Raw genomic sequence first — 27731 nt, 5'->3', positions numbered from 1 at the left:
GGTGGGTAGAAATAAACTAGGTATAGGGTTCAGAACTCTCTAATATAAAACCCTAAAAAGACCAGTATCCTTGAATCTTTCTACCATGTAAAGAAAACCAACGTGTGTAATTAGGATTAGCATTGACACCCCGCAACCCTAATATTCCCATATACTAGAGTAGACACGTGCTGGCTGACACCCGAGGGTGATGAAACCATTTGAACATGCATGCAAGTTATATAGAAAGAAAGAACGTAAGTAAAATATGTAAATTTAAATATAATGAAGTATGCAATTGCAGGAACGTGTTCATCACATACAACTAATCAAGAAGAGTACAAAAGGAATATTTTAAAATAAATGAGATTACAAAGAAAGTGGATTCTACACAGAGAAGACTCGAAGATATCTATGCGGATGTGTCTTGACGCCGGGATCTTGTGCCTCGACTCTAACTCCTGAAGGGGGCGCAAAATCAAAAGGTGAGTGGACCAAAGTTTATAATAATAGTACTAATAATATGAAAACCATTTTCTTTTTTAACATACTAACCCCCTATTTTGAAAACACATATATAGTACTACATAGTAGGTTTTCTGAAAACTCTAGCATGCTATGAAAAACATTCATAAAACATGTACGTGTAAACCAGTGCTCAGTAATGGTAATCTAGTTGCCGGAAGGCAAATCTGCAAAACATCCGTAAATCACATCAATGATGTACTCAACTAGGGGTATCATAGTGGCTCGAAGGCATAACCATCACCTAAAGGTGAAGCTGTACAACACCGGGTTACACCAGTGAAGAAAATAGGGGTTCATCACCTAAAGGTGAAACTGTATGACTCTGGGTTACACCAAAGAAGAAACATGTTTGTACCACACTTGACCGATCCCGAAACTACTGAGCACCAGTCAACGTTATACCGTCAAGGACCCAGAAGAGTTTCCCTCCAACCAGGAGGCCAATCACAGCGCGACACGTGTCGACATCAGAAGCCAATCATAGCGCAACACGTGTCAACATCAAAAGCCAATCACAACACGACACGTGTCAATGTCAGAATGAAACTAGAAACTCTTTTCTATAAATAGAGATCATTCTCTCACAATATTTCCTAATGTCATTTGTACTAAATTATTCACTAGTACTCACTAAAGGAGAGCTTGAACCTATGTACTTGTGTAAACCCTTCACAATTAATAAGAACTCCTCTACTCCGTGGACGTAACCAATCTGGGTGAACCACATACATCTTGTGTTTGCTTCCCTGTCCCTATCCATTTACATATTTATCTACACTAATGACCGGAGCAATCTAGCGAAGGTCACAAACTTAACACTTTCTGTTGTACCAAAGTTTTCACCGATTTTGTACATCAACATTTGGCGTCGTCTATGGGAACGACAATTATTCCCACTCTCTTCAGCTTTGTCAAGGTGGTTTCCACTATTTGTACACTCTCTTTTGACCAGGCATCCCTCTTCAACATGGGAAGCGAATGAAGTCACAGCACATAGAATGACACCCCTCTTGCACTTGGTGCAAGGCAACGAAAGAAGGAAGGAAAGAGGGTTGCTCTTCAAGCTAAAGTCTATGAGCTGGAAGCTTAGAACAACAAGATAACAATGAAGAATGAGGTCCTCCAAGAGCAGTATGAGAAGCTCTTTGAGACATTCCACGAAATTAGGCGTACTCAAACACACGAGCTCGTTACCCCTGTGGACATCAACCAACATTTGGGTGCCCCCTACACGGAGGGTCACCTTCCTTCGACATGGGTATCCCTGATGAAGAGCGAGCTAATCATTAGAACATTGATCAACATGAGACTTCTCTCAACCCAGCTACTTCGACCCGAAGCAGGAGAAGTGGAGGAAGACATCTCCTTATAGAAGGAGTGGAATGATCGAAAGCCGTATTTCGCGACTGTCGAGATTTCCTAAAGCAACGTCGAGACAATCCCATACATGTAAGCTTGAAGATCAATAATCCAAAGGTCTCTGAAAAACTCGGTCCCCTCCCATGTCCTAAGCCGACTACCAATTTAGGGAAGGGGCAACAAGTCCTAGAGAAACACGAAGGTATAGGGGACTCAGAGATGTTCCGACAGTCATACCTTGGAAGTCAGTACGGCGAATCTCATTTTAGTAAAAGGAGTAAGGGACACTATTGCGATAACCAAGGGTATCGCCATGATAATGCCCGCCCCTAAGCAATCAACACAGTGGGCCAAGCACGTGTCAGGACAGGCCCTACCCCGAGGTATGAGACATACACACCTTTGAACGCCACATGCGTGGCCATTTACCCCAGCATAGCACACCTAATACCTAAGCCAATGCCGAGGCAGTTGGGTTACAAGCCTACGAAGAACGCGGGCACGTTTTGCAGCTACCACGAGCATAACGGCCATGACGACGAGAAGTGTATCACCCTTCGTGATCATATTGAAGCTTTGGCGCATGAAGGAAAAATTGATCAATTCCTCATTCACCCTTCAAGGGATAACTATAACCAACGCCAAGTGAATGTGATATATTCCATAAGTGGCGGCACACCCATATCTGAATCTTCCAACAGAGCCATGAAAAACAGCGAACGAGCTTTAAGACCTGGTTACCAAGTGTTTCACGTGGAAGACATCAGGGGAGGCACTTAAAAGCCTAACTGTGATCCAATATGTTTCTACCCTGAGGAAGAAAGAGGTATCATATACCCTTACAATGACCCACTAATTGTGGAAGCTCACATAGACAACTATGAAGTACGACGAATCCTGGTAGAAACGGGGGCTTCAGTTAATATCATGTTTGCTGAAGCTTTCAAGGCACTTAATGTAGCTGAACACTTGCCCGATCGCTTGATTTCTCCTCTGATAAGCTTTTTTGGTGATATCGTGAAACCTTTGGGGAGCATACAATTACCTTTCACCATTGGTACGAGCCCTTACATAGCTATCATTACCACTAACTTCCTGGTGGTTGATTACCCAATGGCATACAATGTCATCTTAGGACGCACAGGCATCAATGATATCAAGGCCATGGTATCCACACATATGTTGTTGATGAAATTTCCAACCTCCTATGGCAATGGTTACATCATAGGAGATCAACTTAGTGTACGATCATGTTACAACACTTCGGTCAAGCAACAACACCTGCATATGCCCAAGGAAACCCTTTCTATACATGACCAAGTCATAAAGACCAACCCAGACGAAGCCAACTTGGATCTTCACGGTGGCAACAGTCAACCCGACGATCCTCGAGATGACTCTTTCACCCAGCAAACACAACCCGCTGAAAAGTTGGAGAAGGTCTTTATCTCAAAAGATTATCCGGATTGCATGGTGAAGATTGGCACCACCTTGTCACCACCTATTCGGTTGGCATTGATCTCTTTTTTGCAAGAGAACACTGAGGTCTTCGCCTGGTCATACGAGGACATGCCAGGCATCTCTCTCGATATCATCTGTCATCGCTTAAGTATTGACCCCAAGACCAAGCCAGTGAGACAGAAGCGAAGATCCTATAACGCTGAATGGTACGAGGTAATGAAGGTAAAAGTTGAAAAACTCAAAGGCATAGGCTTCGTCCGCGAAGTCAATTATCCAACTTGGGTAGCAAATGTTGTCCTTGTTAAGAAGAATCCGACCAAGGAAAGTCTCCTGCTCCAAAAGGTCTTGTGGAGAATGTGTGTCGATTACACCGACCTAAATAAAGGATGCCCGAATGATAGTTTTCCTCTTCCTCTCATAGACAGACTTATAAACTCTACGGCAGGGTGTGAACTCCTGAGCTTCATGGATGCTTACTCAGAATACAACCAAATCATCATAAACCCTCCGGACCAAGAACACGCAACCTTCACTACTGACAGGAGACTATATTGCTATAAAGTCATGCCCTTCGGCCTAAAGAATGCAGGAGCGACTTATCAGAGATTGGTCAATTCAATATTCGCCGAACAGATTGGGAAGAGCATGAAAATTTACGTTGATGATATGCTATTCAAGAGTAAACATGTTGACCAACATATCACCAACCTATCTGAAACTTTCACCATTCTGAAGAGGTACTGAATGAGGTTGAACCCCAACAAATGTGCCTTCGGCGTAGGCTCTGGCAAATTCTTAGGCTTCATGATAAGCCAACGAGGCATTGAGGCTAATCCCGAGAAGATCAAAGCAATCATCGACATGAAGGAACCGGTAACTTCAAAAGACATCCAAAGCCTTACTGGTAAGGTGGCAGCCTTAACTAGGTTCATCTCTAAGGCTACAGACAGATGTGCTCATTTCTTTAAAACATTTAAGGGAAGTAAGAAGTACATTACATAGACTGATGAATGTGTTGAGGCATTTAAGAACCTCAAAGACTACATGAGTAAAACCCTTCTGCTTTCCAAACCTGAGGTTGGTGACACTCTCATTATCTATCTGTCGGTATCGGCTTCAGTAGTAAGTTTCGTTCTCATTCGAAATGATGGTAATGTCGAACTGTCTGTCTACTACGCTAGCAAAGGCTTACAAGATGCGGAGACATGATACTCCAACATTGAGAAATTTGCTCTAGCATTGGTCATATTTGCTCGAAAACTTCGCCCTTACTTCCAAGCACACTTCATCATCGTGTTTACCAATCATCCTCTTCGACAGATACTCCAAAGTCCTGACACTTCCAGGTGAATGATCAAATGGGCGATAGCATTGGGTGAGTTTGACATCTCTTACCAACCAAAGCCAGCTGAGAAGAGCCAAGCAGTGGCAGACTTCATCGCCGACTTCACATATCCTGTTGACATTGTTTCTACGCTTAAAGAAGTGGTTTCATTACTCTCGGAAACTCAGAAAATAGAACCAACAGCCCCAGCATGGAGTCTATATGTTGATGGCTCGTCCAACCAACAAGGTTGTGGAACAGGACTAGTTCATACGACCCCTGACAAAGTGGCGATAAAGTATTCTCTTCGTTTCAAATTCAAGGCGTCGAACAATGAGGCCGAATATGAAGTCCTCCTAGCAGGCTTACGTTTTGCCAAACACCTTGGGGTTAAATGAATTGATATCTTCAGTGACTCCCAATTGATGGTTAACCAGGTCACCAACAACTTTGACGCTAAGGATAGCTCCATGGCAGCATATCTGGCACAAACACAATTGTTGCTCAAGCACTTCCACTACTAGATTACCCAAATTCTTCGAGCAGGAAGCAGTCATGCAGATGATTTGGCTCGCCTCGCCTCAGCGGTGGAAGACAAGATTGGGAGAAAAATTCAGGTCGAATTGTTGGCAGCACCAAGCACCATGGCTGCGAAAGTGTGCAACTTACAACATGGGGATAGTTGGATTACCCCGATTTATAGATTCTTTGCTCATGGCACCTTTCCAAATGACAAAGTCCAAGCTAAGCAGATTCGATACAAGGTTACCCATTACTTGATCATTAATGACCAACTCTACAAGCGGGGTTTTAACCTACCATACCTAAGATGTCTTACGCTCGCAGAGGCGGAAACTGTCATTCGGGAAATACATGAAGGAGTCTACGAAGATCATGCTAGATCTTGATCCCTAGCACACAAGGCTTTTTGCCAAGGATATTACTGGCCAACACTCCACCAAGATGCCATCAGAATATCATGCTAATGTGATAAGTGTCAACGCTACGCAACTATTCCTTACTCCCATCCCGAGCTGCTCACTTCTATGATCAGCCCTTGGCCTTTCGCCCAATGAGGACTTGATTTGATCGGCCCAATGCCTGCAGGGAAGGGCAAGGTTCGCTATGCAATCGTTGCAGTTGACTACTTCACAAAGTGGGCCGAAGTACAACCCTTGACAACCATTACTGAGGTAAAAATAGAAGACATCGTATGGAAGAACATCCTTTGCAGATTCGGCATTCCCAATACGATAGTCACTGACAACAGGCGACAGTTCGACAACAATAAGTTCAGGATGTTCTGCTCTAAGTTCAACATCAACTTATGTTTTGTCTCCCCAGCTCATCCCCAATCTAATGGACAAGTTGAAGCCATCAACAAAATAACTAAGCGAACTTTGAAAACCAGCTTGGACAAGGCTAAAGGTTGTTGGCCAGAATTTGTACCCCAAGTTCTTTGGTCATACCGCACTTCGTATCGGACATCAACAAGAGAAACCCCATTCTCACTTGCATTTGGTACAGAGGCAGTTGTCTCAGTTGAGTTTAAGCAAGCAACGTTCAGAGTTCAAAACTACGTGCAAAACAAAAATGACAAACAACTTACCCTCAACTTAGATCTAGTCGAGGAACATAAAAACTAGGCTCACTTGAGGAATGTCGCCTACAAGCAGCGCATCTCCAACTACTATGACTCAAAGGTCAAACCTCGTTCTTTGAAAGTGGGGGACTGGGTATTGAAGAAAATATTACTCTGCGACAGAGTCTCAAGTGAAGGAACACTTAATCCAAACTGAGATGGACCGTTTGAAGTTATTGGCATTAGTCACCCTGGCTCCTACAAGCTTAGAAGCTCCGATGGCAAGACCCTTGGCCATCCATAGAACGCTAATCACTTGAAGTACTATTACAAATAAACTCACATTGTACAAGTGTTAAGCTTCAGCTGTTCGACATCCTATCTAACGAAGACTATTTGGCATGAATTCAATAAAGAGGTGATTTAGACAACTCGATCCTAATCCTCTTACATTCCTAGCAATGAAACACTCGGGTTTAAAGTTTCAACATGAATGTTTCCAACATGAAACAAAGTCTAAGTATATGTCAACAAGATTATACAAATAAACGAACAGCTTCACAGTATATTTGTTCAATCATACATTCCAACATATTCATACATAAGCCAACTATGCTTTGAAAGGGTTCAACATACTTTGTGTCATTCGACACTTGCTACAATGTACCTAGACACCTTACCCTTATTCTCACCAACCAGGTGATGAAATGTACAACCCGTACTCTAATATCATTGGGCAACTTGCCACTCATGCCACCAACCAGGTGAAGAAGGAACTCATCTTCATGCCACCAACCACGTGATGAAATGTACAACCCGTACTCTAATATCATTTGACAACTTGTCATTCATGCCACCAACCAGGTGATGAAATGTACAACTCGTACTCTCCTTCATGTCACCAACCACATGATGAAATTTATAACCAGTACTCTAATATCATTTGGCAACTTGCCACTCATGCCACCAACCAAGTGAAGAAGGAACTCATCTTCATACCACCAACCAGGTGATGAAATGTACAACCTGTACTCTCTTTCATGCCACCAACCAGGTGATAAAATGTACAACCCGTACTCTAATATCATTTGGCAACTTGCCATTCATGCCACCAACCAGGTGAAAAAAGAACTCATCCTCGTGCCACCAACTAGGTGATGAAATGTGATGAAAGGTGATGAAGGAACTCACCTTCGTACCACCAACCAAGTGATGAAAGCAACTCACCATTCATTCCACCTACCAGAAGACGAGTGGTACAACTTGTACATGTGAACTCCTAGCATTCACAAATAATCAAAAATCCTCAGGCTTGACAACTCAACTAGATGAGCATTTATGCCCAACAAGAGGTATAGTCACCAACAAAGTCTTATTACAAGCTAACAACAACTTCAGTGCATGGCATACGAAGATCAAGCTATTCAGCCCTTTTGCATCTGCTTCAGACATTTCCCCTCTGTAACAATGCAAACACCACAACTCGTACAAAGCTTCACACACTCTTGATCAAGACAGTGTGAAGCAAAACCAATTTATGGTTCCAACAAGAGCTTCATCAAAGGAGTTCAACCACAACTCGTACAAAAGCTTCACACACTCTTGATCAAGACAATGTGAAGCAAAACTAATTTATGGTGCCAACAAGAGCTTCATCAATGGAGGGCAACCACAATTCTCAAAAGCTTCACACACTCTTGGTCAAGACAATGTGAAGCAAAACCAATTTATGGTGCCAACAAGAGCTTCTACAATGGAGGGCAACCACAATTCTCAAAAGCTTCACACACTCTTGATCAAGACAATGTGAAGCAAAACCAATTTATGGTGCCAACAAGAGCTTCATCAATAGGGGTAACCACAATTCTCAAAAGCTTCACACACTCTTGATCAAGACAGTGTGAAGCAAAACCAATTTAGGGTGCCAACAAGAGCTTCAGTAATGGAGGACAACCATAATTCTCAAAAGCTTCACACATTCTTGATCAAGACAGTGTAAAGCAAAACCAATTTATGGTGCCAACAAGAGCTTCATCAAAGGAGTTCAACCATAATTCTCAAAAGCTTCACACACTCTTAATCAAGACAGTGTGAAGCAAAACCAATTTATGGTGCCAACAAAAGCTTCATCAATGGAGGGCAACCACAATTCTCAAAAGCTTCACACACTCTTGATCAAGACAGTGTGAAGCAAAACCAATTTATGGTGCCAACAAAAGCTTCATCAATAAAAGGCAACTACAACTCATAGAAAGCTTCACACACTTTTGATCAAGACTGTTCGAAGCAAATTCAATTTATATGGTTCATCCAAACCTTCGACTACTATAAGGTGTGGCTTGCATCACAATCTCTTGCTCAACAATGTGGAAACAAAATTTGTATATGTTGTCTCTCCCACATTTTCAAATTTCTAGTTTCCCAAAAAAAAAAAAGGAAATTGGGAAATTCAACAAATTTCTAGTTTTCCAAAAAAAAAATTGGGAAATTCAACAAAGCTTCATCAATGGATGACAACTACAAATTCTCAAAAACTTCACACTATCTTAATCAAGATAGTGTGAAGCAAAATCAATTCATGGTACCCAATAAAGCTTCACCACAAAAGCTTCATCAATGGAGGACAATTATAAATTCTTAAAAGCTTCACACTATCTTGATCAAGATAGTGTGAAGCAAAATCAATTCATGGTACCCAACAAAAGCTTCAATTCCAAAGCTTCACCTACAAAGCTTCAATACCAAAGCTTCACCTACAAAGCTTCAACACAAAAACTTCACCTACAAAGATTCAACTCCAAAGCTTCACCTACAAACCTTCAACTCCAAAGCTTCACCTACAAAGCTTCAACACAAAAGCTTCACTCACAAAAACTTGACCCACAAAAGCTTCACCCATAAAACTTCACCTACAAAAGATTAACCCGCAAAAGCTTCACCCATAAAAGTTTGACCACAAAAGCTTGACCACAAAAGCTTCACCCACAAAAGTTTCACCCACAAAAGCTTCACCTACAAAATCTTCACCCATAAAAGCTTCACCCACAAAAGCTTAACCTACAAAACTTCACCCACAAAAGCTTCACCCATAAAAACTTGACCTACAAAACTTCACCCACAAAAACTTCACCCACAAAAGCTTCACCCACAAAAGCTTGACCCACAAAAGCTTGACCCACAAAAGCTTCACCTACAAAAGCTTCACCCATAAAAACTTCACCACCAAAAGCTTCACCCACCACAAAAGCTTCACTCACAAAAGCTTCACCAACAAAAGCTTAACCCACCACAAAAGTTTCACCCACAAAAGCTTTACCTACAAAAGCTTCACCTACAAAGCTTCAACACAAAAGCTTAACCTACAAAAACTTCTCACTATCTTAATCAAGATAGTGTGAAGCAAAATCAATTCATGGTACCCAACAAAGCTTCAACCTCAAAGCTTCACCTACAAAGCTTAATATATATATATTTTTTCAGAAATTTGAAAATTAAAAAATTCGAAAATTCGAAAATTCGTAAAAAAAAATTGCCTAGGCCTCATTTTCTTTGGGCCTAGCAACTTTCATAACAAATATATATGAATGAGGAGTTTTGGGCTACCACTTAGAAAGGAAATGCCTCATTCGTCAACTCCATCGACCGGAGACTTGGAGGACTCCTACCATATGCTACTGCACCTTGATACTGGAAAGTCTCACAACCACTCAGTGACTTGGATTTTTCAAGTCTCCAATCGAGAAGTTTTCCTCACTCGGGAAATTAAGGGAGCACTACCTTAACATACAAGTTTCACTCACAAAGCTTCAACATACAAGCTTCAACAAAAGAAAAAATTCAAAGAACTTAGTGAAGAAGGCCTTGGTGTATTTAACACAATACGTTGAAATGAAGCAAAGCTTGTTTATTGATATCTTCGATAAGTTACAAATATGTACATAGACATAAATCAAAATAAACAAACAAGAGAGAGCATTCACAAAGGTTGCTCAGGAGAAGTCTCAGCAGTCGGCAAAGCCCCAGAAAGATGAGGCACCGAAGGGTGATCATTCAGAGCCTCAGTATTGGGCAGAACCCCAGAAGGAAGAGGCACCGAAGGTTGATCATTTAGAGCTTCATTACGCGGTACAGCCCCAGAAGACGAAGGCAATAAATGTCTTTGGAACAAACCCACAAACCTCTGATGATCAAGTAAAATCTGACCACCAGATTCCTGCAGCTGGTCAAGCTTCCTCTTCATGTTTGTAGCATAGTCATGTGCGAGCATGTGCAACTGTTTATTTTCATGCTTGAGCCCTCTGATCTCCTGTTTGAGACTTATCACTTCAGTCGCCAATGATTCAACTTGGCGGGTTAGAGCAAATAGGCGTTGGTCCATATTAGACACTGAGAGCTAGAGAATCCTTAACAGCCAACTCATCAGACCGTTTGGAAAGTAGTCTGTTATCTTTAGGAGTGAGAAGGTTCCTGGCCACCACCGCAACGGTCATATCATTCTTCATAACAGAGTCTCCAACGGTAAGATGACCAGTAGGGGATAAGAAGGATGGGCGCCATATGTTTTCTTGAAAAGGCATGGCTGCCTCTTTACCAAAGTTTAAGTCCAAACGACGATCGGATGGACCAGACATTCTCAGAAATGATGAAGGAGAAATGAGGTGCAATAAATCTCTTAAGTACAAAAATAAGGGAAAAATTTCTACAAGCAATAACTCTCTGAATGTACTTCTTGCCATAATTGGTGCCCTTATAAAAGAAATGGCAACAGGGCCATTGGTTCAAAAATCGAAGAAGCACCACTCTTCGGATTTCGAATAGGCACCACTCTTCACACGCAACATCAGCTCATCGGGTACCACATATAACTTTGCCAAAGATCTCTGACAAAGTTTAGACACATAATTTTGAAGGTCCAGCTACCCTACTATTACCCACAAAGGTAAAAGAACAACAACACTACTTGATAACTGAAAAGCCCCTATGTGTGTCAACCTCCGTGCTCCGTGGCAAGGCAGACTGGTAAAAATGCCCAACCTTTACTCACATTCGAGAAATCACTCCAAACAAGATTGCTTGCTCAAAAATTGAAAAGGCACCGGTCTCCAAATCTCGAGAGCCAGACTCCTAATAGGATTACTTGCTCAAAAATCGAAGAGGCATCGCCCTCAAAATCTCGAGAGTCAGACTCCCAACATGATTACTTTCTCAAAAATTGAAAAGGCACCGCTTTCCGAATCTCAAGAACCAGACTCCCAACAAGATTGCTTTCTCAAAAATCAAAAATGCACCGTTCTCCGAATCTCGAGAACCAGATCCCCAACATGATTGCTTGTTCGAAAACTAAAGAGACACCACTCTCCAAACTTCGAGAGCCAAATTTCCTTGGATAAAGCTTGTCTGCAATCTTCATACGCAACATCAGCTTTCCAGATACCACATACCACTTTTTCAAAGTGCTCTGACAAAGTTAAAACACGTGAAGCTTGCAGCTCCCACTACATTGCTACGACCAAGAAGGGTAAAGGAATAGCATTACTACTTGTTGTTAGGGAGACTCCTATATATGTAAACCTTCATCCTCCATGGACAGGCAGACCTGCAAAAATGCTCAACCCTTCCTTATATCTGAGAGGGCACTCCCAACGAAGTCTCTCGAAATACTCAGCTTTTCTCCCCTCCAATAATACCTATGCAAACCAGCCACACAAGAGCAAGAGTATCTCATATCATCAAGGTCAAAAGTAAGAGTATCCCATATCATGCTTTTTCCCTGTCTTTTCCTTTGCCCTTGTTCTTACCTGCAAGACAATGAGAAAGAGAGCAATCAGTCAGCACTTGGAATCAAGCTTCCAGTCAGAAACTGACTGCCTGGAACCTCTTGCCTGATTACTTATGCTTCCAGTCAGAAACTGACTGCCTGGAACCTCTTGCCTGATTACTTACCTGGCATTGCTCTCGAGTACTCATCTTCAACATCTTATGCTTCCAGAAAATATACCACATCTGCCTGAGAAACAGATAGGGCAAGTGAGAATGATACAAGGAAGCATGTGGAGACAAGCACAACAGAATACGTGCCGATTCATCTATTACTTCGTCAACAACAAAAGTATATCATATCATCAAGGTCGAATGCACTCTTGATTTGATGGACTTGTTTTGACCCTTAAATTCTTGAGTCGGCCTTATACTCTGGAGGAAACCAGAAAACCCTTCAACCTAGTTCAAGAATAAGCCTGTGGAAAGTTACTTCTTCAAAAGCAAAAGTATCTAATATCATTTCTTCTCCATTTGCTTCTCTTTATCCTTGTTGCTGTTTACGACACAATGAGAATGAGAACAATCAACCGGAAGCCGAAGTTGAACCTCCGATCCAGGTTGCTTGCTTGGAAGTCTGATTGCTTACCTTGTATGTTACCTCTTTCGGCAAATCTCCTAGCTCGGCGACTTGGGGGACTCCTACTATAGGGTTTGTATCACACTTGACCAAGCCCGAAACTACAAGTAAGCTTCAAGTGAAATTGATACATTACCTTGTGCATCTTCATCAGTTAAAGATACCACCCCTGGATGGAGGAAAAGTAATTCCATAAAAGATGTCACATCTACGTATGAGACAGATAAGGAAAGTGAAAATGATACCACACTTCGGTACTTAGAAGTTTCGTGATTACTCAATGGCTTAGATCTTGCAAGTCCCCAACCGAGGAGCTTCCCTCACTCGGGAACTTATGGGAGTACTGTTTGTACCATACTTGACCAATCCCGAAACTACTGAGCACCGGTCAACGTTATACCATCAAGGACCCAGAAGAGTTTCCCTCCAACCAGGAGGCCAATCATAGCGCGACACGTGTCAACATCAGAAGCCAATCACAGCGCGACACGTGTCAACATCAAAAGCCAATCACAACACGACACGTGTCAATGTCATAATGAAACTATAAACTCTCTTCTATAAATAGAGATCATTATCTCACAATATTTCCTAATGTCATTTGTATTAAATCATTCACTAGTACTCACTAAAGAAGAGCTTGAACCTATGTACTTGTGTAAACCCTTCACAATTAATGAGAAATCATCTACTTCGTGGACGTAGCCAATCTGGGTGAACCACGTACATCTTGTGTTTGCTTCCATGTCCCTATCTATTTACATACTTATCCACACTAGTGACCGAAGCAATCTAGCGAATGTCACAAACTTAACACTTTCTGTTGTACCAAAGTCCTCACCGATTTTGTGCATCAACAAAACTTATATATGTATATATAGTGGGTCCATCACCCGAAGGTGAAGCTATACAACTTTGGGTTATACCAGAGAAGAAATATAAGGGTCCATCACCCGAAGGTGAAGCTGTACGACTCTGAGTTACTCCAAAGAAGAAATATACATATATATACACACACACACACACATAACACAGTGACACTGGTCGTGGCTAGTAAAGTTGTGAGTATGTCATAAATATCCTCAACTGTGTCCTATGGCCATAGATATCTACATACTCGATTGTGTGTAAGTGTTGTATGATAACTCACTAGATAAGCACCGAAAACGTAAAACATAATCCTTCCAAATCAAATCATTGAAGCTCAAAGCTCAAAGCATCGTATCATAAACCATATTCGTAAATCCGTAATATTTCATAAAGTGGAAATCCAATAATTCATAACCTTTCGTAAAATGTAAATTCAATAAATCATAAATAGTGCATAAAACATAAAATCATGAAATCATGCTTTTCATGAATGCAAGTCTGGCATTTTATAAAAACATGCAAGTTAAGAAGGGGTTCATTCACAGATATTTTGTTGCCGGAGAACAGCTCGAACTAGAGAGAACGATGTCATTTCCCACCGACGCACCTAAACATAAATGGAGGCCATTTAATAGACTCCATCAAAACGATAGAATTTGGAAAAACGGACAGCAAATTTGGATTCGGCACATCGAAAAACCTAAGGAGGGATCTCGGGAGGCCACGTGCCAAGATGGGTCGCCTGAAAAGTCGTCGAAAAATTCGCTAGCACTGCAGTACCTTCAGCGGTGGCGCGTGTGCGCACCGGCCATGACAGCTCGCTACACTTACCCACGCGCCAACCATGGAAAACAGGGCATTGAGTCTGGGTTAGCCCGAATCTGGGTTTTAGATTGCTGGGTTGGATCCGGGTTAGTGTTAATAGGCCAAGTGTTTGGGTTACATGGACCAAAGGTTTGGGCCGGGTTATTGGATTGGGTTCATTTATTGGGTTGGGCCCGATCATGGGTTGCGGGTCAGGTTGGATCCGATTAGGCTCACGGGTCAGCCGGACCCATGAAGAAGAAAGTCAGAAACTAGAAATTTTGGCCGGAAAACTTCCCCAACTCCCTTTAGCTTTTAATCTTAATCATAACTCACCATTTAAAAACCAAATTAAAGCTAGGAAAACAAAGATTCGGAATATACCTAAATGGGACTAAGATGCCACCGGAGCTGGCCGAAAAATGGCTCGAAAGCCATTGGACCTCGCCTAAAAATCTGGAAAACGCTTCCCCGAGTTATTTTCGTGTTTAAACCTTCACCAAAACCATTTTTATTCAACAACTAAGTAATCTAGACCATCTGGGAAAAAATCAAAGGATGGTTCGTGACTTACCTTCGTGGAGGACGGTGATAACTCATCGGATGCGGTTTTGCACAGTAATGGTACTGTGCAGCGAGGGAGAAAGGGAAAACAAGGGGTTTCTCGGCCTGTTTTGGGTTCGTGAGTCCATCATCGATCACCGGGGAGAGAATCTGTGAGGTGCTCGCCGAAACAAGTCATGGTGGTGATGTGGCGTGTCTGTTTACAGAGAATGAGAGATAGAGAGGTAGTTAAGAGAATTTGATAGAGTTAATGAGAGAGAGAACTTTGAGTTGAGGTGGTGGTCTGTAGGGTGGCTCGCCGAAGAAAGGTGTGGTGTGGCATGATCTCTGCATTTGCACAGAGAGATAGATGAGAAAAGGCTGAGAGAAAGAGTGAAGATGAGAGAATAGAGTTCTAGAGAGAGAAGTCACGGGAGGAGAAAAGAGCACCCTGGGAGAAAACCTGCCACGTGTCAGCCTGGGAGTGGTCCGAAGTGGAAAATATCTCTATTTGGAAGATTACCAAAATGTCGTTACGTTCAAAGATTCGTATAGCTTCATTTTTGCTCCAAACTGATTCTGTTCGCGCCTGCGTTCGTAACGACAAGTACTATAAGGATGCGCCAAGGAAAAGAACCCTACGTGACACGACACAACGGTTAACAAAAATCAATGTTTTTTTTCCTCGAATGGCATTTTCATAAATTCATGCTATAAAATTATAAAAACCGAAATATTTGAGGACGGGTCGTTACAAGCATACTACTACCTTGATTAATGGAATGTTCCCGGACAATTTGTCCATTGGGAATTCAATCTTCCAATGTTTGATTATTAGGCCATCTTCAACTGAAGGCTGGTCAAATGACTTGTTTTAGTCATCTGGCCCTCCAAGATATTAATATTTTAATTAACAGTACATGGTTATATTTGCCTCCATCTCCAACCGAGGGCCAAAGGGCCATAGGGCTCGTTTTAGCCCTGTCACAAAAAATCGTCTCAAACCGAGGGCCAAAAGATCATAAGGCCAAACATAATTTATTATTTAAATTAAAAAACTACAACAACTTAAATTTAAAAACTACAAATCAAATTCATAAAAAAAAATTTGGCCCAAAAAAAAATTAAATAAATAAATTGAATTCAACGGTAACTAGCCGTTGTATTTAAAATTTTGGCCTACTATTATTGTCGGATATAACCAACAAGAATAAGTACAATGTTGTCGGATATAATCGACAAGAATAATGACAAATCTAGCCCGACCCGAGGCTAGCTGGATTGGGCCAGCCAGTTGGCCCTTTGGCCTTTTTTTGTCCAATGGGGCCCACAAGCCCTTTGGCCTAACCCTCAGTTGGAGACGGTTTTCAGTCTATTTTCAGCTCTTTGGCCCTCTGGATCCTTCAGTTGGAGATGGCCTTAACACCCATTACAAGTATTCTTTTCCTCTCCTCATCATAACCATTGATCAGAATTATCTTAAGAGTAACGATCAAATTGTGTCATGTTTCAATGCGATTTCAGAATCGTGTAATGTTTAAAGGCGTCGCGCTTTGCCATAGCCAATAACTTTTGATTTATATTATTTTCAGAAGCTAAGAACTCCCACTTATTACTGGTACAACGAAAGTGGCAACCCAAGGCAATGGCCTTAACTCACACCAAGAAATGAAGCATACAATCCTCAAGTGCAAGCACCATGCACTAAGCATAATCCCATAATATGAGAACAAGCTATTCCAATTCGAAGCAATTGTTGTCGGGAAGATTCAACCTCTGGAGACGAAAACTGTGATATTGGCTTGCGAGCGCCATGAGCTAGGATTTGAAATTTAGCAGCAGGAGTTCGAGGGTGCCAGAGCGACTGAACCGTTGACATAAACATGAGTTAGCTGTGTAAAGTTGCAATGGACAAGAGACAACTCGAGGGTAAAGATGATGAAAGCCTCGGTTTCATCTGCACAAAGTATTAACTCTAAAAGCTTAAAAAGGTCGTACCCAGTGCACAAGGCTCCCGCTTTACGCAGGGTCTGGGAGAGGTGAATGTCGGCTAGCCTTACCCCCATTTATGGAGAGGCTGCTCCCAAGTCTCGAACCCGAGACCTACCGCTCATGGGCGAAGGCACTTGCCATTATTCGGTAAGCAGTTACAATTCAGGATATAAGACTCGTAGCAAGTTGGATATCTTGTTTCTCAATTTTAGTTACACGAGATTTTTATAGAACATCGAATCCAATGTTCTGGAAAATGTTGTCCATCATAGTTTGTCAGCTCTAAAATTCCGTGTTTTGGCTTTGAGTCGTCAGTGGCCATTTTTGCTGTACACATATTAGATTCACAAACCAATGCAAGACCAGTCTTGAGGAAATAATTGCGTAAACATTAAGAACGGAAAAGATTATTCACAAACCTTAATTCAGCTGGAACTAAAGGAGTGCGGAAGAACTTTGTATGGGTTGAGTATCCCTTTCGGGTCCAGCATTTTCTTGATGGAAGCCATCAGTGTCACCTGTCCACGTAGATCATATGTTCACACATTTCTAAAAAGAAACTGCACATTTTTGAAGCAGGAAACAGAGGGAAACCAAGCAGGTCACTCTCCATCTCATTTTAAATAACACTCACCGTAGCAGTTGGCTTGCTGTAGAAAATCTCATTAGCTTTCATCAATCCAAGGCCATGCTCTGCACTAATGCTCCCACGGTGCTTAGACGTCCACTCGTAGACAAATGGTTCAATTTGTGTCAAAATCTGCTAATTCGTTGAAGATATTAAATACACCGCAATAAATTAAATATATAAGTAGCTCTTTAACTAAAGGTAGAAGGAACTTACCCTATCATCGTACTGTGGAGCTGAAATATTGAGATGCAAATTACTATCTCCAAGGTGGCCATATCCAACTACGTTAGCTGAATCACCTAAACATTTAAAATACAAAAACTTAAAACTTAAAAATAATTATATAAAATACTATCCTCAAAATACAAAGAAATATAGATATCGCAAGATCACATTACGTCCACAACCTAACCGCCCAACCCTAAATAGGTCACATGGCCACTGCAGCAAGAAGCTGAGAAATATTTCACATATCATAAGCAAACAAGATGCATTTCCTTACTAAGTCTTTTTCTCATTTCCTCGACAAGATCATACATCTTTTCAACAGGTAATGATAGATCATATTTGTAAACAGCTCCTGCTTTCATCAAAGCTTCTGGTACTCCCTGCCACCACAAATAGAAGACCGACTGAAGGACCTACTTAGGATGTTTAAGAAAAGATGGAAATATTTGCTTCTTCGTGTCGGTCGTCGTACCCAGTGCACAAGGCTCCCGCTTTACACAGGGTCTGGGAGAGGTGAATGTCGGCTAGCCTTACCCCCATTTATGGAGAGGCTGCTCCCAAGTCTCGAACCCGAGACCTACCGCTTATGGGCGAAGGCACTTATGAAAAAAAATTATTTGAGGCGAAGACGATCCATGAAGATTTTAATGACATGATGGCCGAAATTATTGCTTCTTGTATTAAATAGCTGTTAATGACAAGAAAATGATAGAGCTTTTTTTATTGAGCTAAAGACAGTCAACCAGAAAAATGAACTTTTAGTATCAACTGTCGACTACAATAGCTGGGAATAGAGAGTAAAATGCGGGCTTAGCAGAGAGAAAAAAGTAGTTTCTATATGAACATTACGTATCAGACTCCTGACTGTCGAATGCAAAGCATCGCATTCGTTAACCACAATAGGAGAAAATATACCTCACGAATACGCCAGAATGATGATGCTTGGTTTATGTCTTGTGCTAGAGCACCATCAGAAACCAAACCAGCTTCCATTGCATATAGTAGGAAGGCTTCAAGCTTCTGTCTGTATCCAAACAACTCACGTGGTTTTATATAAATATTCGCATCCTGCTTGTTGTTAATTACAAACCAAAGATACTGTGGAGATTATATTTTCAGTGGCGTCTCAGTCTCATCTTTTTTAACCACAATTCATTTCAGAATTAGATGTGAGGAACTAGACCTCAATGCTAAAGAAAAATAATATAAGTGAGGGTAAAAGCTCTGTCACTCAAGCAGGTGAATAAAGAAAAAGATGCCAACCTGTCATAAGTTTCATCACTGCCTGTTGTCTCAATCAAAATATAAAAGTTGTGCATTGTGGGAGGTAATGGATTCCGGACGCCATCCAAGTGATTCAGAACCTGTTACGTAAAGTATAATAAGCTTCAATGAAACAGTGATAAGGCAGCAGGGTTTTCTATGTTATGCTTTCTTCTTCTTTGGTCAATGTTTCAGGCTATGTCCAACAACAACAACAACAACAAAGCCTTTTCCCACTAAGTGGGGTCGGCTATATGAATCCTAGAACGCCATTGCGCTCGGTTTTGTGTCATGTCCTCCGTTAGATCCAAGTACTCTAAGCCTTTTCTTAGAGTCTCTTCCAAAGTTTTCCTAGGTCTTCCTCTACCCCTTCGGCCCTAAACCTCTGTCCCGTAGTCACATCTTCGAACCGGAGCGTCAGTCGGCCTTCTTTGCACATGTCCAAATCACCGGAACCGATTTTCTCTCATCTTTCCTTCAATTTCGGCTACTCCTACTTTACCTCGGATATCCTCATTCTCAATCTTATCCTTTCTCGTGTGCCCACACATCCCACGAAGCATCCTCATCTCTGCTACACCCATTTTGTGTACGTGTTGATGTTTCACCGCCCGACATTCTGTGCCATACAACATCGCTGGCCTTATTGCCGTCTTATAAAATTTTCCCTTGAGCTTCAGTGGCCTACGACGGTCACACAACATGCTGGATGCACTCTTACACTTCATCCATCCAGCTCGTATTCTATGGTTGAGATCTCCATCTAATTCTCCGTTCTCTTGTAAGATAGATCCTAGGTAGCGAAAACGGTCGCTTTTTGTGATCTTCGCTAAATTGCTCCGGTCATTAGTGTGGATAAGTATATAAATGGATAGAGATAGGAAAGCAAACACAAGATGTACGTGGTTCACCCAGATTGGCTACGTCCACGGAATAGAAGAGTTCTCATTAATTGTGAAGGGTTTACACAAGTACATAGGTTCAAGCTCTCCTTTAGTGAGTACAAGTGAATGATTTAGTACAAATGACATTAGAGTACAAATGACATTAGGAAATATTGTGGGAGAATGATCTCATAATCACGAAACTTCTAAGTATCGGAGTGTGGTATCGACTTGCCTTATCTGTCTCATAAGTAGATGTGGCAGCTTCTCTGGAAGTACTCTTCCTCTATCCAGGGATGGTATCTTTAACTGGTGGAGATGCACAAGGTAATGTATCAATTTCACTTGAAGCTTACTTGTAGTTTCAGGCTTGGTCAAGCGCGATACAGACCATGTAGTAGGAGTCCCCCAAGTCGCCGAGCTAGGGGATTTGCTGAAAGAGGTGACAGACAAGGTAAGCAATCAGAGCTCCGGCTGATTGTTCACCTTCTCCCCATCTTGCAGCAGCATGAAGGATAAAGAGAAGAAAAATGAGAAGAGATGATATGGGATACTTTTGCTTTTGAAGAAGTAACTTTCCACAGGCTTATTCTTGAACTGAGCTGGAGGGTTTTCTGGTTTCCTCCAGAGTATAAGGCCGACTGAAGAATTTGAGGGTCAAAACAAGTCCATCAAATCTAGAGTACGTTCGACCCTGCTGATATGGGATACTTTTGCTTTTGACAGAGTAATGGATGGATCGGCACGTGTGCTGTTACGCTTGTCTCCACATGCTTCCTTGTATCCTTCGCACTTGCCCTATCTGTTCCTCAAGCAGATGCGGTATCTTCCCTGGCAACATAAGATGTTGAAGATGAGTACTCGAGAGCAATGCCAGGTAAGGAATCAGGTAAGGGATTCCAGGCTGTCAGTTCCTGGCTGGGAGCTTGATTTCAAGTGCTGACTGATTGCTCTCTTTCTCCTTGTCTTGCAGGTAAAAACAAGGCCAAAGGAAAAGACAGGGAAAGAGCATGATATGGGATACTCTTGCTTTTAACCCTGATGATATGAGATATTCTTGCTCTAGTATAGCTTGTTTGCAGAGGTATTATCGGGGGGAAAGAAAGCTGAATATTTCGAAAGGCTTCGTTGGGAGTGCCCTCTCAGATATGAGGAAGGGTTGAGCATTTTTGCAGGTCTGCCTGTCCGTTGGGGATGGAGGTCGACATATATAGGAGTCTCCCTAACAACAAGTAGTAATGCTATTCATTTACCCTGCTTGGTCATAGCACGGTAGTGGGAGCTGCCAGCTTCACATGTTTTAACTCTGTCAGAGCACTTTGAAAAAGTGGTATGTGGTATCTGGCTCTCGAGATTCGGAGAACGATGCTTCTTCGATTTTGAGAAAGCAATCATGGTGGGGGTCTGGCTCTCGAGATTCGGGGAGCAGTGTCTCTTCGATTTTTGAGAAAGTAATCATGTTGGGAGTCTGGCTCTCGAGATTCGGAAGGCAGTGCCTCTTCGATTTTGGAGTAAGCAATCTTGTTGGGAGTGTTTTCTCGGATGTGAGTAAAGGTTGGGCATGTTTGCTAGTCTACCTTGCCACGAAGCACGGAGGTTGACACACAGGGACTTTCCAATTATCCAGCAGTGGTACTGTTCCTTTACCCTTGTGGGTAATAATATGGTAGCTAGACCTTCAAAATTTATGTGTCTAAACTTTGTTAGTGCTGTTTCTTTGCTATTCTTTTACCTTTCTTGGTCAGAGCGATGTAGTGGGAGCTGCAAGCTTCACGTGCTCAACTTTGGCAGAGACTTTGACAAAGTTATCTATGGTACCCATGAGCTATTGTTGCGTGTGGGAAGTGGGTGATTGAACAGTAAGATTCATGTGCTTTCTACTTCACCAGAAGTCTTCGACAGAATGCCCATAATTTCCGCAAAGCTGAGTGTGCGTGTGACAGGTGCTGACAAGGCTAGAAAAGAAGGTGCCTCTTTGATTTCTGAGATCGGCCCTCGTGGTCTCTGAGCAGCCCAGATTTTGAGAAAGCGAGTGCCTCTTCGATTGATTCGGAGAACGATGCCTCTTCGATTTTTGAGAAAGCAATCATGCTGGGGGTCTGGCTCTCGAGATTCGGGGAGCAGTGTCTCTTCGATTTTTGAGAAAGTAATCATGTTGGGAGTCTGGCTCTCGAGATTCGGAGGGCGGTGCCTCTTCGATTTTGGAGCAAGCAACCTTGTTGGGAGTGTTTTCTCGAATGTGAGTAAAGGTTGGGCATGTTTGCTAGTCTACCTTGCCATGAAGCACAGATGTTGACACACAGGGACTTTCCAATTATCCAGCAATGGTACTGTTCCTTTACCCTCTCTTCGATTTTTGAGAAAGTAGTCATGTTAGGAGTTTGGCTCTCGAGATTCGGAGGACGGTGCCTCTTCGATTTTGGAGCAAGCAATCTTATTGGGAGTGTTTTCTCGAATGTGAGTAAAGGTTGGGCATGTTTGCTAGTCTACCTTGCCACGAGGCACAGAGGTTGACACACAGGGACTTTCCAATTATCCAACAGTGGTACTGTTCCTTTACCCTTGTGGGTAATAATATGGTAGCTAGACCTTCAAAATTTATGGGTCTAAACTTTGTTAGTGCTGTTTCTTTGCTATTCTTTTACCCTTCTTGGTCAGAGCGATGTAGTGGGAGCTGCAAGCTTCATGTGCTCAACTTTGGCAGAGAACTTTGGCAAAGTTATCTGTGGTACCCATGAGCTATTGCTGCGTGTGGGAAGTGGGTGATTGGACAATAAGATTCATGTGTTTTCTACTTCCCCAGAAGTCTTCGACAGAATACCCATAATTTCCGCAAAGCTGAGTGTGCGTGTGACAGGTGCTGACAAGGCTGGAAAAGTAGGTGCCTCTTCGATTTCTGAGATCGGCCCTCGTGGTCTCTGAGGAGCCCAGCTTTTGAGGAAGCGAGCGCCTCTTCGATTTCTGAGATCGGCTTTCGTGGTCTTTGAGCAGCCCAACTTTTGAGAAAGCAAACACTTCTTCGATTTATGAGATCAACCCTCGTGATCTCTAAGCAGCCCAGCTTTTGAGAAAGCAAACGCCTCTTCGATTTCTGAGCAGGCGCCTCTTCGATGTCTGAAGTTCCGTCGAGTGCAGCTTTTTTATAGGGGCTGGCATTAAGTTCCAAAGCACACTTGAATCTCCACCAGTAGAAGCTCCATTCTTGCACTTCTAAGATCTTGATTTGTCCGACCTCTTCTCTCTTCAATACCTTTGAAAATGTCAGGCCCCTCCGACCGTCGTTTTGACTTGAACCTTGTTGAAGAGGCAGCCCCGCCTTCTCCAGACAACATATGGCGCCCATCCTTCGTCTCCCCTACTGGTCCTCTTACCGTTGGGGATTCCGTGATGAAGAATGATATGACCGCTGCGGTGGTGGCCAGGAACCTTCTCACTCCCAAAGATAACAGACTACTTTCCAAACGGTCTGATGAGTTAGCTGTTAAGGATTCACTGGCTCTTAGTGTTCAGTGTGCAGGTTCTGTGTCTAATATGGCCCAACGCCTATTTGCTCGAACCCGCCAAGTTGAATCATTGGCGGCCGAAGTGATGAGTCTCAAACAGGAGATTAGAGGGCTCAAGCATGAGAATAAACAGTTGCACAGACTCGCACATGACTATGCTACAAACATGAAGAGGAAGCTTGACCAGATGAAGGAAACTGATGGTCAGGTTTTACTTGATCATCAGAGATTTGTGGGTTTGTTCCAAAGGCATTTATTGCCTTCGTCTTCTGGGGCTGTACCGCGTAATGAAGCTCCAAATGATCAACCTCTGATGCCTCCTCCTTCTAGGGTTCTGTCCAGTACTGAGGCTCCGAATGATCCCCCTCCGATGCCTTCTCTTTCTGGGGCTCTACCGACTGCTGAGACTTCTCCTAAGCAACCTTTGTGAAGGCTCCATCTTGTTTGTTTATTTTGACTCATGTATATGTACATATTTGTAGCTTATCGGGAATATCAATAAATAAGTTTTCCTTCATTTCAACGTATTGTGTTAAATACACCAAAGCCTTCTTCGCTAAGTTCTTTGAATTTTCTTTTGTTGAAGCTTGTATGTTGAAGCTTTCTGAGTGGAGCATGTAGGTTGGGGTAGTGTTCCCTTAATTTTTCGAGTGAGGAAAACTTCTCGGTTGGAGACTTGGAAAATCCAAGTCACTGAGTGGGATCGGCTATATGAATCTTAGAACGCCATTGTGCTCGGTCCTGTGTCATGTCCTTCGTTAGATCCAAGTACTCTAAGTCTTTTCTTAGAGTCTCTTCCAAAGTTTTCCTAGGTCTTCCTCTACCCCTTCGGCCCTGAACCTCTGTCCCATAGTCGCATCTTCTAATCGGAGCGTCAATAGGCCAGGCTATGTCCAAAAACAGCCAAATTTCGTTGCACAAATTATCCAACTTTCCCAATGCCATGCACTTGATATTTGTACTGGAGCATATTGTCATCGAAGTCAAAATAGAAGAGGTAATATACTTTGGTAGTCAAAGAAGAAAGATGGAGCCTGAAGATGAAAGCCTGATATGCACTAGTAAAGAAAAGATGTAATTGGTCACAGAAAGCTGACCAAATCCAGTGACTGGCTATCCAAGAATTCAAAAGCCGATAGAATCTCCCCAAGCTTCCTCTTTGCTTCCACTAGAAGATTCTGATAAACATTAGACAGGAAAAACAATAACTGGGTATCAACATCTGCATCCTACTGGGCTTAATTTAGTAAAACTTATGAAGAAGGATGAGAATTTCCGGTGCAACGAAACTATCTTACTTGACAGCTAAAGTAATCTTGGCATGCAAGGAAAGCTACATTTACTGAGAATAACTTTGGAGGGGTAAGTATAGAAACTTTGGTCACAATACCCAAAGATCCTTCACTTCCTGCGTCAGTGATAAACAAAAATTATAAGATGCAATCCTCACTAAAAGAACCGCAGTCTTCTACATAGAAAGAAAAAAGGAAGTGTTCAGTAAATACCTATGAACAAATGCTTTAGGTCATACCCAGTATTATCTTTGCGTAAAGTTCCAAGCATGTTAATAACATTACCATCAGCCAAAACAGCTTCTATACCTGCAAGATACGGTAAAATATACTTCAGTGCAGAACAACTATTGACAAAAGAATTACTACAAACCAGGTCATTAAAATTAACCATGACCAAGTTTCTAGCAGCTCTAAAATACTTCAGAAGTCAAAACAAGAATTCATAACCTAAGTCAATAATTATTGGTTAAAGTTATGTGGATTCTAAACTCAGATAAACAATGACTTTTGAAGCAGATGAATGTCAAACATCACAGTTATGTGTGTTTCTTACCAAGTACGTTTCCATGAAGTGATCCATAGCGAACAAGGCGCAAACCACCTGCATTGGTTGAAACATTTCCACCAATCTGGCAGCTTCCTTTTGCACCTAAGTCCAGTGGCATAATAAATCTGAATGGAAGCACAAAGTGCTTAAATATGACAAGGACAAAACTACCTAGATTTCAATCAGGTGTAATTTAAAAAGAGGGGAAATGTGCCTGACAACAATCTAACAGTTCAAAACAGTATATAAGCCAAGACTGAATTATAAGCAAGTTGCGCAACCAGAGGTAAGAATTGTACAAGGAAGCATTTAATTATGAATACGGGAAAGGGCAGCGGGCAGGTCAGGACGAGGTTATAAGGGAGGATATAGAACTAAAAAAATAAAAACTGTATCTCTGTTCTATAGCATTTGATCCTAGCATATTGGTAAAGATATTGGGAAAGTGCAGGTCCTATAAGCAGAGAAAGTTATAACATATAGATACTTACCCTTGGTTGTCCAAAAAAGTAATCAGATTTTCCAATATGCATCCTGCCTCGCATACCAGTATACCACTCACCTGAAAAGTTGGCAATAGAAAATTACTTTACAAGCATGCATTTCCATTGTCGCAACCATCGGTAAAATTGACTTAAAAAATTGTTGGATCGCCAGAAAGAAATAAATATCACTGCATGTCTACCTGGTCAAAAGATATAATGTTATTCATCAAACTCATATTGATAATCACCTGCAAAATAACACCACCGAAGGCTATTCAGGTGAAATTTTTTTACAAAACCACACAGATTATGCGTACTATAAAAATCTGTCACAACAAAACATTCAGATATAGCTTTCGTTTTTTATATATAGGCAGATGGTAGAAAACGCCATCAGCAACCACTCATCCATCAAATAAGCAGAACAAACCGCATTACTTCATCGAAAACTGGAACACTTCCGCCCACAAGACCAGTATTTCCGCCTTGGGGAACAACAGCCAAGCATCTGGAGTTACAATATTTAAGAATTTGTGACACCTGCAAGGAAGAAATAAATGCATAAAACCCCTTAATTCGGTAATATATTTTAAAATACCGAAGGCAATATGAGACATAGGCACAAAAAACATTCCCACTTTTAAAAGTTTTTTGTTTTGTTTGGGAAAACGATATTATCGGGATGGACTTAGCTTCACAATGGGCTAGCAATAATGTGGTTCAAATTCGCCTTTGGCAAGAATCGAACTTAAGACCTCTCCCTTACAAGTGAAGAGGAATACCACTAGCCCGTAGTACTAAGTGGCTTTTTAAAACAGTGCTATTTTGTAATACCTCATTGGAAGGAAGAACAAGGATTTGTGTATGTGTATGATCATATTTCCATTGAGGATACCAGCCTTCGAACCCACAACAATGGGGATTCATGCTTCCACACACTTCACCACAATGGTAGGAAGAAGGCCAGTCCCACTTTTAAAAGTTAAAAAGTTAAAAGAATCCTGGAAACTTGTATAGTAATAATAAGACTACTGAAGAGGAAGAAGTCAACCTCCTCAGTGCTCTGCGGTTGCAGCAGAAGCTTACTCGAGCCTTTGTATTTGTGCATCCAGTCTGTATTTGCAATGGCCAGCCTCTCTTCCTCTTGAACTACAGTCTTCTCCCCTAGTACTCCCTTAAAATAGCTGATATCATCTGCATTCAACGTCGAAAAAGACGGGTTCCTTTCAACCTTCGCCGCCAATGAACCAAAACCTCGACACCGGAAAGCCTTTTCAAGACAACCCCTTTCGACAGAATCCCGAAAAGTTTCTCCCCGATATCTTAAGAATCCGAAACATGTCTGGACACTCCACTTGTGATTACCATTGTAGAGATGGAAATCTCTACACTTGTTGACAAAACCATGAGAATAACCTATTCAAGAGTTCAATTTCTTATTATTTCTACCAGAAATTAATCCAAAAATCATTAGTTTAACAAATTAAACACAATCTTTGAACTCCAATAACCCAAAAACAAAACAAAAATTCATCTTTACATTTTCTTCAATGCCACCCCCGATCAACCAAATGAAGCATTTCTCAACCATAGTAAATAATCACATGCCTTAAATTTTTCATAGCAATTTTAGCTAGAACATCAATAAACAAATAAACAAACGAACAACATCAAAAATTAAATAAATAAATAAATTAGTGATAAGAAAAATTGGAGCTTTTGGATTGTGAATTACCAGAAGGGGAGTTGTGGATTGAATTCTGAGAACTGGGATTCAATCGACGATCAAGGAGTGACTTATTGGAGGAGTATCTGAGGAGACGATTACTGGCTCTCACCCTCTCCATTGTTGTGACTTGTTCAGTTTTTGCTGTTTCAGTTTCTGAGTTTGAGCTTCCGGTTGGAAATGATTTTGGTACATTCCATGTTGGAAGATTTGCAGAAATAGCACCTAAAACATTTTCATTTTTGTGAAATTACCACATGAAATCAAGAGATTTTGCAATTATGCACTCAAATTTTAGACCCTTGTACCCTTCAGCACCTATGTGACACT

General features: G+C 41.7%; 1 protein-coding gene across 5 annotated transcripts; it reads right to left on the bottom strand.

Annotated features, from left to right (window-relative positions):
* Positions 1-237: 237 nt before the first annotated feature.
* LOC103401099 (D-2-hydroxyglutarate dehydrogenase, mitochondrial) lies at positions 238-27667 on the bottom strand. 5 transcript variants are annotated; one of them, XR_011576829.1, is made up of 17 exons: positions 27411-27598; positions 26727-27091; positions 26114-26215; positions 25876-25923; positions 25682-25752; positions 25197-25315; positions 24854-24949; positions 24647-24756; positions 24446-24526; positions 18962-19062; positions 18614-18722; positions 17973-18078; positions 17684-17769; positions 17474-17599; positions 17259-17357; positions 16846-17166; positions 16407-16711 (listed from the first exon to the last, which is right to left on the bottom strand). XR_011576829.1 is itself a non-coding variant. In XM_070814891.1 (16 exons), the coding sequence occupies exons 1-15, from the start codon at positions 27520-27522 to the stop codon at positions 17265-17267; spliced, it is 1725 nt and encodes a 574-aa protein (XP_070670992.1). In that variant the 5' UTR covers positions 27523-27598; the 3' UTR covers positions 238-440; positions 17259-17264. The 5 variants fall into 5 exon arrangements, 4 of the variants coding, with proteins under 4 accessions (XP_070670992.1, XP_070670990.1, XP_008338030.2 ...); XM_070814891.1 differs by lacking the exons at positions 16407-16711; positions 16846-17166 and adding an exon at positions 238-440; XM_070814889.1 differs by lacking the exon at positions 16846-17166 and having other exon boundaries at positions 16407-16804; positions 27411-27667.
* Positions 27668-27731: the final 64 nt, after the last annotated feature.

The sequence above is a fragment of the Malus domestica genome, chromosome 15, assembly GCF_042453785.1.
Source record: "Malus domestica chromosome 15, GDT2T_hap1".
Classification (NCBI taxonomy): Eukaryota; Viridiplantae; Streptophyta; class Magnoliopsida; order Rosales; family Rosaceae; genus Malus; species Malus domestica.
Note: the sequence above shows the minus strand (reverse complement) of the source record. Positions and strands in the feature narration are given on the sequence as shown.

Excerpts from the sequence above, each read along its gene's own strand:
- LOC103401099 (XM_070814889.1), bottom strand. The coding sequence starts at position 27,522 with ATGGAGAGGGTGAGAGCCAGTAATCGTCTCCTCAGATACTCCTCCAAT. Across the intron at positions 25,753-25,875 it reads ACATTATATCTTTTGACCAG|GTGAGTGGTATACTGGTATG; the intron begins GTAGACATGCAG and ends CCAACTTTTCAG. Across the intron at positions 24,527-24,646 it reads AAGATTACTTTAGCTGTCAA|AATCTTCTAGTGGAAGCAAA; the intron begins GTAAGATAGTTT and ends AATGTTTATCAG.